General features: G+C 46.4%; 1 protein-coding gene across 5 annotated transcripts in view; it reads left to right on the top strand.

Annotated features, from left to right (window-relative positions):
• ATAD2B (ATPase family AAA domain containing 2B) overlaps positions 1-12,323 on the top strand; it is a 546,820-nt gene that overhangs the window by 149,625 nt on the left and 384,872 nt on the right. For all 5 annotated transcript variants that reach the window (XM_069236016.1, XM_069236015.1, XM_069236018.1 and 2 more), the window contains exons 9-10: positions 2,082-2,183; positions 3,016-3,127. In XM_069236016.1, coding sequence (XP_069092117.1) covers positions 2,082-2,183; positions 3,016-3,127 — 214 coding nt within the window. The remainder of the gene's footprint in view (positions 1-2,081; positions 2,184-3,015; positions 3,128-12,323) is intronic.

Raw genomic sequence — 12,323 nt, 5'->3', positions numbered from 1 at the left:
GAGTCACGAGATCGAGTGACTCCTCCTCTCTGTGATACTGCGCATGGGCATCAAGTCCTTTATTAGATTGTTTTCTTTCCACTGTCTATTTCAGCTGTCTGGTTTGGACGTGTATTCCTCTTGCTCTGGTATTTCTGGGCTCGGTCTATTCCGAACTGTTGTTTTCCTACTTTCTTTCAGCGACGGTATTGTATTTCAATTGTGTTTTCACTGTCTAATACAATAGGCCCATATTTCTGCATCGGGGTCGGTTAGCCGTCCTACTGGGCACCAGCCCTCGCCTTAGGCCTACTACTCTACGTTGTGTCGAGAAATGCAGGGCTAATGGAATACACTCCATTTCAGTTTTTCCCTCAATGCCATTTGAAATTCCCTCACTCCTTTCAACACCTGGCGTGTAACCTGTGCTTGTCCCCAGACCATAAAGGAGAAACCTGCAACACCTGTCTGTCTTTTCGATCTAAAAAGAGTCAGAGACCGAGCGTCTATTGGAGATGGTGTTGAAAACAACGAATGACACTCCTGATATCTTCTGGGAAGAGCATGCGCAGGAGGAGATCGAACATTGAAGAGGCTTTCCCCATAGAAGATTCGGAGTTGGGCGATCAATTGGACATCGAACCTAAGCCTCTCACCTCGGCGCAACCTATGAGTACATCCGCCCCGACCTCCCATGCAAAGACTTTAAAGAAGCCCCACAAACAGGTCATTGGTCCACCACTGCCTTTGGGCCATGGTACGATCTGAAAATTAGATTTGAATGCCCCACCTTTGGGCTCGGCACCGAAAATAGCCAAGACAAAAATGTCTTCTGCATCGACTTCTGGCTCAACACCTTTTCATCCAGCCTCTGGATCGAGTCGACCCCTCGACCCGAGTGCTTCAGCTCTGAGGAAGAAGCCATCTACATCCGCTTAGGAGCCAACAGCTTCCAGTCGACACAAGGTTTCTGTTCCGAAGCTTTGACGCAGAAAATTATGCCTTTGAGTCTTTCTTCGGAAGTAGCTTTACCAGTGGAGCCAATCCTCAAAATAATGGTCGCTCGTCAGCACCAGCTCCATATTCAAAAGGGAACAGGACAAGTTATTGCTTCTCATCCTATCCCAATTAAGAGGAAACTTAGTTTCCAAGAGACTTTGGACATTGCTCCTCCACCTAGAAAGGTCTCCAGAGACATGGACAAGGTTCCAGTTCAACCTCGGCCTTCTATACCACACTCTCCTGTACTTCCCCCCCCCCCCCCTCCACAGTCTCCTCCGCCTATTATTGAGCCACAATTTTCTCCACAGGCTTACAGATGATTTGTGGGATATTCCACAAGACCTAGAACCATGGGATTCCTATGATCCAGATCCCATACTTCCAAATGACCCTGATTTATACCCTGCACCCCCTTCACCTCCTGAAGACGAAACATCATATCAGCAGGTCATAGCACAGGCAGCTGCATATCATAATGTACAAATGTATTCTGACCCAATTGAGGAAGATTTTCTCCTTGATACACTGACTACCACCCATAAAGAAAACCAGTTTCTGCCCATGCTATCAGGCTTGCTCAGACATGCTACAGACATTTTTAAAGAGCCTATTAGATCCAGAATTATTTTTCCAAGGGTTGACAAGAAATATAAAGCTGCCGCAACAGACTCTACATAGATATTCAGGCACAAATATCCCCTGATTCGTGACAAGGTGCTCCCAAACTTGATAACGCTACATGGCACACAGCCTATGTTCCATGTCCCCCAAACACTTCATGCACTATATGTAAGTTACCCCTTCTGTAGGCCTTCCATCCCTAAGACAGGGTGGATTATTGACTTATTTACTCTCATTGATGGACATTGCACTGTTGTGCTGATGGGCAGACTGCAGTTTTCCCTGGTTACTACAACATCATCCATGAATGACTATGGCTTAACAATGTTTCTGACCATGTATTGAAATGTGGTTAACTTTTCTTTTGTTTTTAAACAGGTCTGCATTTTTTACTTTGACAGATTTATTTAATGAACTTTAACGACAAAACAGTCATTTGATTTAAGTAATGTATGTTTTTTTTTTTTTTTTTATAATAGAAGAAAGAAGCATGCCATTCATAGCAGTGACACAACTTCTTCTTCAGATGAAGAAAGATTTGAAAGGAGAAAATCTAAAAGCATGGCAAGAGCGCGAAACAGGTAATTATGTTAATGTTTTGTAACTATTGTAATTTGCCATAGTTCAGTCCATAAGTTGCATACATACTGGTAGTAGTAGAGTTATAGATGAGAGAATGGGAATCACAAAACATCCTTTTCCACTTTTAGTTTTATAGTTAGTAACTAAAATAAATTCTGGGCAGAATGATGCCATATTTGGCTTGCACATATAGGCCATTGATTTCAGTGTGTAAACTGTATTCAAAGTTTGCTGAGATATTTGTCGAAAAGTGACATCAAGCAGTATATTGGTATTTGGGTAGGACAGTTTCAGAACTTTAATTTTTGTAGCTGGAATCTGAATACATTTCTTTTTGTGGCTGTAAAAATGTGTACTTTTAACAAGGATTTCACAGCCAGTTTGATGTTATTGTGTGTGTAGTTTTTGTTCAGTCTACTTAATGGAAATTGAATTGGGAGCAAATGATTTGGGATCTCCTGTATCACTTTCCCCTTGCCACAGACCAAATTATACAAATCTTGCCACAATCAGATTAACTTGCATTAACTGTACCAAATCTCTCCATATCAATACATTGTATAATTGATTCCAAAAGTGAAGTCTACTACATTCTGAGAAGATGATTGTCAGGGAAGTAAATGTTTAAAATTGACCACAGAGAGTTATAACTGTTGGCTTGTAAGAGGAGAGGCAAGGGGAAAGGGCTAGGGTATTAAATTTGAATGTAATTAATTTCAAAATGTACTAAAAGGAAAGCTTTTTGTGTGTGCAAATGTGTCCAAGATTACTTAAAATCCCTTAGATATTTTGGTGCATAAACTAACAGTATGTAGTTATGTTTAATGACAGATGTCTACCAATGAACTTGAGAGCAGAGGATTTAGCTAGTGGAATTCTACGTGAACGGGCAAAAGTTGGAACAAGCTTGGCTGATGTTGACCCAATGCTGCTAGACAAATCGGTAGGTTGTGTGGATGGTTTCCATTTTTAGGAATCCTTTAAGGTACATATTTGCATTAACATTTTCAGGTCATTGAAGAACAATTTATTATATTTTGGTAGGTGCGAATTAAAAAGTCATACCTGATCAGCGACTCTGAAGAGACCAGGGACCGTATTATATATTGTCTCCCATAGGCATAATGAGCTAGGGCACCTGCTTTGTGTGCCCCAGGGCACATTGGTATTAAGGGGTTTAGGGGGAGGGGGTGGCCGCAGACGCCTGGGCAGCACCTTCTGTAATACAGATAGTGCTAGCGTACATATTGCACCAGTGCCATCATAAGAAGGTGGCCCCATGCAAATGAGGGAATCACTTTGCCGCTGCTCCCCCACCATACTAAAGGCGGGTAGCAGAGGCAAACATGACTTTGATTAGCACTGAAAGTGCGCTACAAAAATGTGGTGCACTTTCAGTGCACCTCCTAAAATCAGCCCTCTGGAGATGGTTCTCATGAGAATGTAGCTGTGCACCCTAACATGCGCTACAATGCTTCATGATTAAGGCATTGAAGGTACTGTTCAATAAGGTTCAGCATTTCTGCTAAAAAATGCAAGCACCAGAGTTCGGAAGACATACTATTTTTGTTTCTGGTTGGAACCAAACACTGTCTGTAGTGTTGATATCTCTTTCACTAAATGGCAAGAAATTGTCATCCTGACCTAGGAATAGTCATAAACTTAGCCTTTTGAATGATCAAGCCAGTGCTTGCCATTAGTTTTGCAACAGCACAAATCTGTCACAGTCCCAGCTAAGTCAGTACGTTCTTCATGGCAGTAGCGCTAAAGCCTGACATATTCTTTTTTTAGGTGGATTTAAAGAACACTCACTTATCCAGTATTGGAACTTTCATAAATTCACATGCATGAATCATCCCCATCGTCGAAGTGGGAGTCCCACGGTACATAAAATAGCAATTATTAACTAATATTTTTTTTTCTAAAGGCTATAATGGAAACACCAGCCACTCATAGTACGTGGTCAGGAAAGCCATTTTAGATGCACGTGCAAGACACTGGTCAGTGTGAGTTCACCACCTAAATGATGGCTTCACTGAAGATGGTGGTGTTTGGTATCAAACAACTTGTATTGATAAACCCACACTGATGCCAGTGATGGATTATCAATAATGCACCCAGAGGGCACCTTAGAATTGCCCCCTGAAAACCTACCAGCCTCTTGTGTGCGTGTGGACTAGTGTTAGTCAGCCTCCACCACCAGAAAAGAGTCTGACCCCCCTATGGTGACAGCCTTTGCTCTCAGGCGGTCACCTGCAAAGCCTACTCTGGGAGGGATGTTATACACCCCCACCCAACAGGATGACCAGCAAATCTACATTCCAGGGCGGGGAGCTTAAAAGAAACCCACCACCCTTGATATGCAGATCTGGCTTCCCTCAGAAGGGATGATTTGCCGATTTCCCCCTGCCCCAGAGCCCATCTGGCACCTGGATAGGTGGGAAATTTAGTATTCAGAGAGGTGTCAACCTCCTGGGCCAGTCCCACCACTAAGGTGAGCTGCCTGATGTTGACTCCACATTTCAGAATCTGCCAACTTGGTGTTGGAAGATTGAGGAGTTCTGGGACAGAGTTATGCCCACTTCCCACAAGATGTTGTCATGTAGGGGGTGTAGTGACCCAGGAAATCTAGCCCAAATGCTAGTACCATACACTCCCCAAAATGCCCCTAAATGCAGTATTTAGGTGAGCCCCTGGCACCAGAGAAGCAGATCCTGACCACTTAAGAAGACCAAGGACACTAAAGAGCTGCAGAAGAGGAGAAAATAAGTAGCTGACCTGGTACCAACCCCTCTGGCCTCTGTGCATCCCATTGTTGAAATCTGCACCAAAGTCGACTCATCCTTCAGCTGTGACTCCAGAAACCCGAGAGGACTGCCTGCTGTCAATAATGACTCAGTACCTCCCATGAACAGTGGACCTGTTCTTCCCTCAAACTCAAAAGATTCTGAAGTCTCTGGAACCACCAAAACCTGACCCCTGAAGCCACCACTGCACCCCTTGCCTCCAGCCTGACTTTAAGTGGGCCAGCGGTGCCAACAATGTTCCCCAGCCCCCAGGAGTCAGTCTATTGTGCCTTCACCCTCCTAGACTCCCAGACGATGCCTGCTGCCTCTGCACACAGACCCCCCCCCCTATTGTGACACCTGAAGACGCCTCTGCCCCGAGCCATGGAGAAGGGACCAAAGGTGCTTGCCTGAGCATCGTGAGGCCTGAGCCCTGCTGTTTGTTCAGCCTAACTGACTTCCTGGCCAGAGCCTGCAGCCTCTTCACAGTGATTGATCTCCATTGAAATGCATTGATCACCCAATGTTGTTTTGTACCCAGCAAATGTGTCGCTGGTGGTGTACTGCTTGTGCTGCCTTGGACCTTGCCCATCACTCACCTTAACTCCTGGAGATTTGTCTTGTAAGTCGCTGTACTCTACCCGATTAAAGAACTTGTTTTTCCTCCCATAGGATAACATCGCAGAACTCAGAAATTGAACTGTGTCCACTTTTTAAGGTGAAAAGAATGTATATTTAAAAACATACTTAACTGAATGATTTTTCTCTGATGCCTAAACATATGGATTGCTATTTTTATAAATTGGTGTGGATCTCCTTTTTAAGTCGTGTGTCTCATTTATTGACCATTGTGTATATTTGTGGATATCTTGCACTCCTCTGTGTTAAGCCCAAGACTGCTTGGCCACACTACCTCTAAATAGAGCACTTTGGGATTGCGTAGCAAACCCCTATGAACTTTTTGGGGAACCCCTGGCCTCTTTACATAGTATGTCTAGTTATTGACATACCACATAAAGAGTGAGCTTCTTACAAGGTATATTTGGCATGAGGCATTAAGTCAAATTTTGGATATTTTTCTGTTGAAGCGTGCTTTTGATTTCTGACAACATTCTGGAGTAGCATAGTGAAATCTTATGTCCTGACTTATTTTCCAAATTGTTTGTACCCTGCCACATAGTGTTTCCATAAACCTCATAAGGCTGTTTAGTTATAGCGCTGCTGTTTATTGAGAGAGTGAAACGTACACACTCCCAGTCGTTTACACTCATGCTCACTCACAATCATGCACACTCTCGCTCTTCCCCCACCTACCCCATCTCACTGTATCTACCAGGATCTGCACTGCTCATTGCTGAAATAGACTTTCAGCAATGAGCAGACTAAATGTGCATCCATTTCCTGAGTTACCTCCCTTAGGGAGTTCCTGTTTTTGCGGGTGGGGTGGTGATCCAGGCACTTGCCTGGTCACTGACTCAGACATACCAGAGAATGTAGCCGTGCACCCTAACATGCGCTACAATGCTTCATGATTAAGGCATTGAATGTACTGTTCAATAAGGTTCAGCCTTTCTGCTAAAAAATGCAAGCACCAGAGTTCGGAAGACATACTATTTTTGTTTCTGGTTGGAACCAAACACTGTCTGTAGTGTTGATATCTCTTTCACTAAATGGCAAGAAATTGTCATCCTGACCTAGGAATAGTCATAAACTTAGCCTTTTGAATGGTCAAGCCAGTGCTTGCCATTAGTTTTGCGACAGCACAAATCTGTCACAGTCCCAGCTAAGTCAGTACGTTCTTCATGGCAGCAGCGCTAAAGCATGACATACTCTTTTCGGTGGATTTAAAGAACACTCACTTATCCAGTATTGGATCTTTCATAAATTCACATGCATGAATCATCCCCATCGTCGAAGTGGGAGTCCCACGGTACATAAAATAGCAATTATTAACTAATATTTTTTTTTCTATTGGCTATAATGGAAACACCAGCCACTCATATAGCCTATCCAAGTCCTTTTGTGAAAATGGATCAATCCGGCACCAGCACCCTCTAGAACACTCTCCAGAGAAGCTCCTTCCCTCAGATTTTCTACTGCACGTCGTGTGAAGGGAGGCTCCCTGAGCTCTGCTCAGTTTTCTACTTCTTCAGAAGTATTTTTCTCTCAAGAAAACTCAAAAAATGTCGGATTCTTCTAGAAAAGGCCTTTTCTGCTCTTGCAAGACCTGTGGAAAGAAAAGGCTCCATGTGGATGATCCACATAAAGAATGTTTGTATTGCCTCTACCCACAACACCAGGTGAAGGACTGCAAGATATGCTGTACTTTCTCCACAAAGACCGTGAGGGTAGACTTCTGACATGGTTACAGGCAAAATCCTGTACTTCAGGTGAGGAGAGTGGGTCAGAAAGGCCACACAAAAGGTCCAAATCTGAGGACCTGGGCCTGGCAGAAAGATCTAGAAAGCGGCAGAAATTACATCATGGACATACAAAAGGCTTACAAGGTTCAATTTCTTCTGAGCCATCCTCTCCTTGTCAAAAGGAGTCCCGCCGTTCACCTTCCTCTGAGCCTTCTACCTCTAGAAAGATAACCATTAAAATTAAGTAGACGACCCCACCGTCGACGACCATAACGACGGTGTTTACATCTACCGTCTCCACCACCTCGTCGTCGACGACGACTACCTTGACGTCGACGGTAAAGGCTCCTATTTCCTCTATTAAACCTCCGTCGACGAGGATTCCAGAAAAGAGCGTGTCGCTGACAACATCAACGCCTTCTACGACAACAGCGTTGTTGATGACATCGACTACGAAAGCCCCGTCGACTGCAACACCTCCGACGAGAGCTTCGTCAGCTATCTCACAGTCGACTAAACCATCGTCGACGAGACCGTCCTCGATGGAAGGATCATCTCTGATAACAGTGCAGTCGACAGCACCATCATCATTGACACCATCTACGATGCCATTGGTGCCTGTGAGCCAGATAGAGGCTATTCCTACCTCTTCCAGGTCTCCTGATCTTTGGGCCATGGTCAAGATCACATCTTTGCCCAGATCTGAGATTTATCCTACAGGCACGTCACCAAGCAAAATGTCAACCTTATTACCCAGTCATTTGCTAGACTGTGAGCAATCGGATGAGGGTCCTTTTGGAGATGCACACAGCCCATCCCTCTCACATGTTAAATACCAGAAAGAGGACGGTGATGATGGGTATGACCAATACCAACCTTATTATTCACATCAAGAGCGCTATTATCAACCACCTCAGCCAAGAGACTCTATGCAGATGCCTGCCTCCTTGATCCAGGACTTAGAATCAATGCTGCCGGATTATGGTAGGAGGTTCCCAGTTAAAGCAGAAGATCAACCACCACCACCAGCTTCTCCTGTTACACCTAGGAACGTCCTTCCACCTCCAGCTACTCCCAGGATGACTCCTCATTCCGTTTTAGCTGCCCCCTCTGGAGATGAAGATTCCACATCAGTGGAAGAAGTGGAGATATCTATGCCGCAGCATCCCACTGAGGAATGGGATGACTACTTAGCCCCCACGCCTTCTCCACCACCTCCTCGCCCTTCAGATTCTTCACCGGAGAAAATAGGTGGTTTTCACAATCTAATGGAAAGGGCTGCCGCACGCTTCCACCTTCCATCATCTGTTTCACAGTCAGAATGCTTCCTCCATTATTTTAAAGATCAGCCAAGGAAGTCTGTAAGGGCCATTCCTAATACTGACTTTATATGGAGTGAGGGTTCCAAAATCATGCGCAACCCGGCAACAGTCCCACCAGTGCCACAAAAGTTAGACAAAAAATACAAGGCAACTAAGAACTCTCCGGCATGTCTCACTGGTCACCCTAAGCCGGACTCTGTTATTTCTCAAGCGGCTCAAAGGCGTTCTAAGAACCCGTCAACGCCTATCTCTACCTCCTCCAGATAGAGAAGGAAGGAAATTAGATAAAGTAGGTGTAAGGAAATGCCTCCTTGGCATGGTTACCCCCTGACTTTTTGCCTTTGCTGATGCTAAGTTTTGATTTGAAAGTGTGCTGAGGCCTGCTAACCAGGCCCCAGCACCAGTGTTCTTTCCCTAACCTGTACTTTTGTTTCCACAATTGGCACACCCTGGCATCCAGGTAAGTCCCTTGTAACTGGTACCCCTGGTACCAAGGGCCCTGATGCCAGGGAAGGTCTCTAAGGGCTGCAGCATATCTTATGCCACCCTAGGGACCCCTCACTCAGCACAGACACACTGCTTGCCAGCTTGTGTGTGCTGGTGAGGACAAAACGAGTAAGTCGACATGACACTCCCTTCAGGGTGCCATGCCAACCTCACACTGCCTATGCAGTATAGATAAGTCACCCCTCTAGCAGGCCTTACAGCCCTAAGGCAGGGTGCACTATACCATAGGTGAGGGCACCAGTGCATGAGTACTGTGCCCCTACAGTGTCTAAGCAAAACCTTAGACATTGTAAGTGCAGGGTAGCCATAAGTGTATATGGTCTGGGAGTCTGTCAAACACGAACTCCACAGCACCATAATGGCTACACTGAAAACTGTGAAGTTTGGTATCCAACGTCTCAGCACAATAAATGCACACTGATGCCAGTGTACATTTTATTGTAACATACACCCCAGAGGGCACCTTAGAGGTGCCACCTGAAACCTTAACCAACTACCCGTGTAGGCTGACGGGTTTTAGCAGCCTGCCACACTCGAGACATGTTGCTGGCCATATGGGGAGAGTGCCTTTGTCACTCTGTGGCTAGTAACAAAGCCTGTACTGGGTGGAGATGCTTATCACCTCCCCCTTGCAGGAACTGTAACACCTGGCGGTGAGCCTCAAAGGCTCACCCCCTTTGTTACAGCACCACAGGGCATTCCAGCTAGTGGAGTTGCCCGCCCGCTCCGGCCACGGCCCCACTTTTGGCGGCAAGGCCGGAGGAGATAATGAGAAAAACAAGGAGGAGTCACTGGCCAGTCAGGACAGCCCCTAAGGCAACCTGAGCTGAGGTGACTCTGACTTTTAGAAATCCTCCATCTTGTAGATGGAGGATTCCCCCAATAGGGATAGGAATGTGACCCCCTCCCCTTGGGAGGAGGCACAAAGAGGGTGTAGCCACCCTCAGGGCTAGTAGCCATCGGCTACTGCCCTCCCTGACCTAAACACACCCCTAAATTCTGTATTTAGGGGCTTCCCTGAACCTAGGAACTCCGATTCCTGCAACCTAAGAAGAAGAGGACTGCTAAGCTGAAAAACCCTGCAGAGAAGACGGAGACACCAACTGCTTTGGCCCCAGCTCTACCGGCCTGTCTCCCCACTTCTAAAGACACTGCTCGAGCGACGCTCTCCCCAGGGACCAGAGACCTCTGAATCCTCAGAGGACTGCCCTGCTCTAGAAGGACCAAAAAACTCCCGAGAACAGCGGCCCTGTTCACCCAAGATTGCAACTTTGTTTCAAAGGAGCAACTTCAAAACAACTGCGTTTCCCGCCGGAAGCGTGAGACTTGCTACTCTGCACCCGACGCCCCCGGCTCGACTTGTGGAGAAACAACAATTCAGGGAGGACTCCCCGGCGACTGCGAGACCGTGAGTAGCCAGAGTTGCCCCCCCTGAGCGCCCACAGCGACGCCTGAAGAGGGAATCCCGAGGCCCTCCCTGACCGCGACTGCCTGACTCCCAGATCCCGACGCCTGGTAGAGACTCTGCACCCGCAGCCCCCAGGACCTGAGAGATCGGAACTCCAGTGCAGGAGTGACCCCCAGGAGGCCCTCTCCCTTGCCCAGGTGGTGGCTACCGCGAGGAGCCCCCCCTGGCTGCCTGCCTGCATCGCTGAAGAGACCCCTTGGTCTCCCATTGATTTACATTGGAAACCTGACGCGTGTTTGCACACTGCACCCGACCGCCCCCGTGCTGCTGAGGGTGTACTTTCTGTGCTAACTTGTGTCCCCCCCGTGCCCTACAACCCCCCCCTGGTCTGCCCTCCGAAGACGCAGGTACTTACTTGCTGGCAGGCTGGAACTGGGGCACCCCTTCTCCATTGAAGCCTATGCGTTTTGGGCACCACTTTGACCTCAGCACCTGACCGGACCTGAGCTGCTGGTGTGGTAACTTTGGGGTTGCTCTGAACCCCCAACGGTGGGCTACTTTGGACCAAAACTTGAACCCCGTAGGTGGTTTACTTACCTGCAAGAACTAACAAACTTACTCCCCCTAGGAACTGTGAAAATTGCACTGTCTAGTTTTAAAATAGCTATATGTGATTTATTTGAAAAGTGTATATGCTATTTTGATTATTCAAAGTTCCTAAAGTACCTACCTGCAATACCTTTCATTTAAAGTATTACAAGTAAAATTTTAACCTGTGGTTCTTAAAATAAACTAAGAAAATATATTTTTCTATACAAAAACCTATTGGTCTGGAATTGTCTCCGAGTGTGTGTTCCTCATTTATTGCTTGTGTGTGTACAACAAATGCTTAACACTACTCCTTTGATAAGCCTACTGCTCGACCACACTACCACAAAAATAGAGCATTAGTATTATCTCTTTTTGCCACTATCTTACCTCTAAGGGGAACCCTTGGACTCTGTGCATACTATGCCTTACTTTGAAATAGTGCATACAGAGCCAACTTCCTACAGTAGGCAAAATATTCTCCTCCATGTCTGCAATTACTGTTAGAGCAGCAAATTCCTTAGCAATCCTGGGTCGTTATGATCGACAAATGTGGTCGGATATGCAGCCTTTCATTGACCTCATCCCTGAAAGCAAACAAGCAGAGGCATGGAAGATCCTCCAAGAAGGTGAGCTTACGACGGAGGAGATAATTGTCTGCGCTCTAGATATAGCCTCCACCGTTTTTCGTCAGCTTGCAGGTGCTGCAGTGGTACGCCGCCAGGGTTGGCTCAAAGCCACATCTTTCAGACAGGAAGTGCAGTCCAGAATTCTCGACATGCCTTACGACGGAGAATCTCTCTTCGGCAAGCATGTAGATGACGCGCTGCAGGCCATCAAGAACGGCACAGATACTGCTAAGTCCCTAGGTACCCTGCAGTACCGGAAACAGCCCTTTCGGGGTGCAAGAGGAAGAGGGTTTACCTCATTTCGAGGTTCCTTTCACAGGCAGTATCCGCAACCCCAATATAGGCCATCCTATCAGCAGCAGTATAGGCAACCATCCACTGCCTCATACGCCAGACAGGGAGGAAAGAGGAGACAGGGTTCACAAAACGAGATCAACCCAGAAAGCAATGATCATCACCAGGCACCAGCTATTCTTCCCCAATATTTAATAAGTATAAGTAGGAGCAAGCATCTCCAATTACATCTGGGAGTGGAA

Source organism: Pleurodeles waltl, chromosome 5, assembly GCF_031143425.1.
Source record: "Pleurodeles waltl isolate 20211129_DDA chromosome 5, aPleWal1.hap1.20221129, whole genome shotgun sequence".
NCBI lineage: Eukaryota > Metazoa > Chordata > Amphibia > Caudata > Salamandridae > Pleurodeles > Pleurodeles waltl.
Note: the sequence above shows the minus strand (reverse complement) of the source record. Positions and strands in the feature narration are given on the sequence as shown.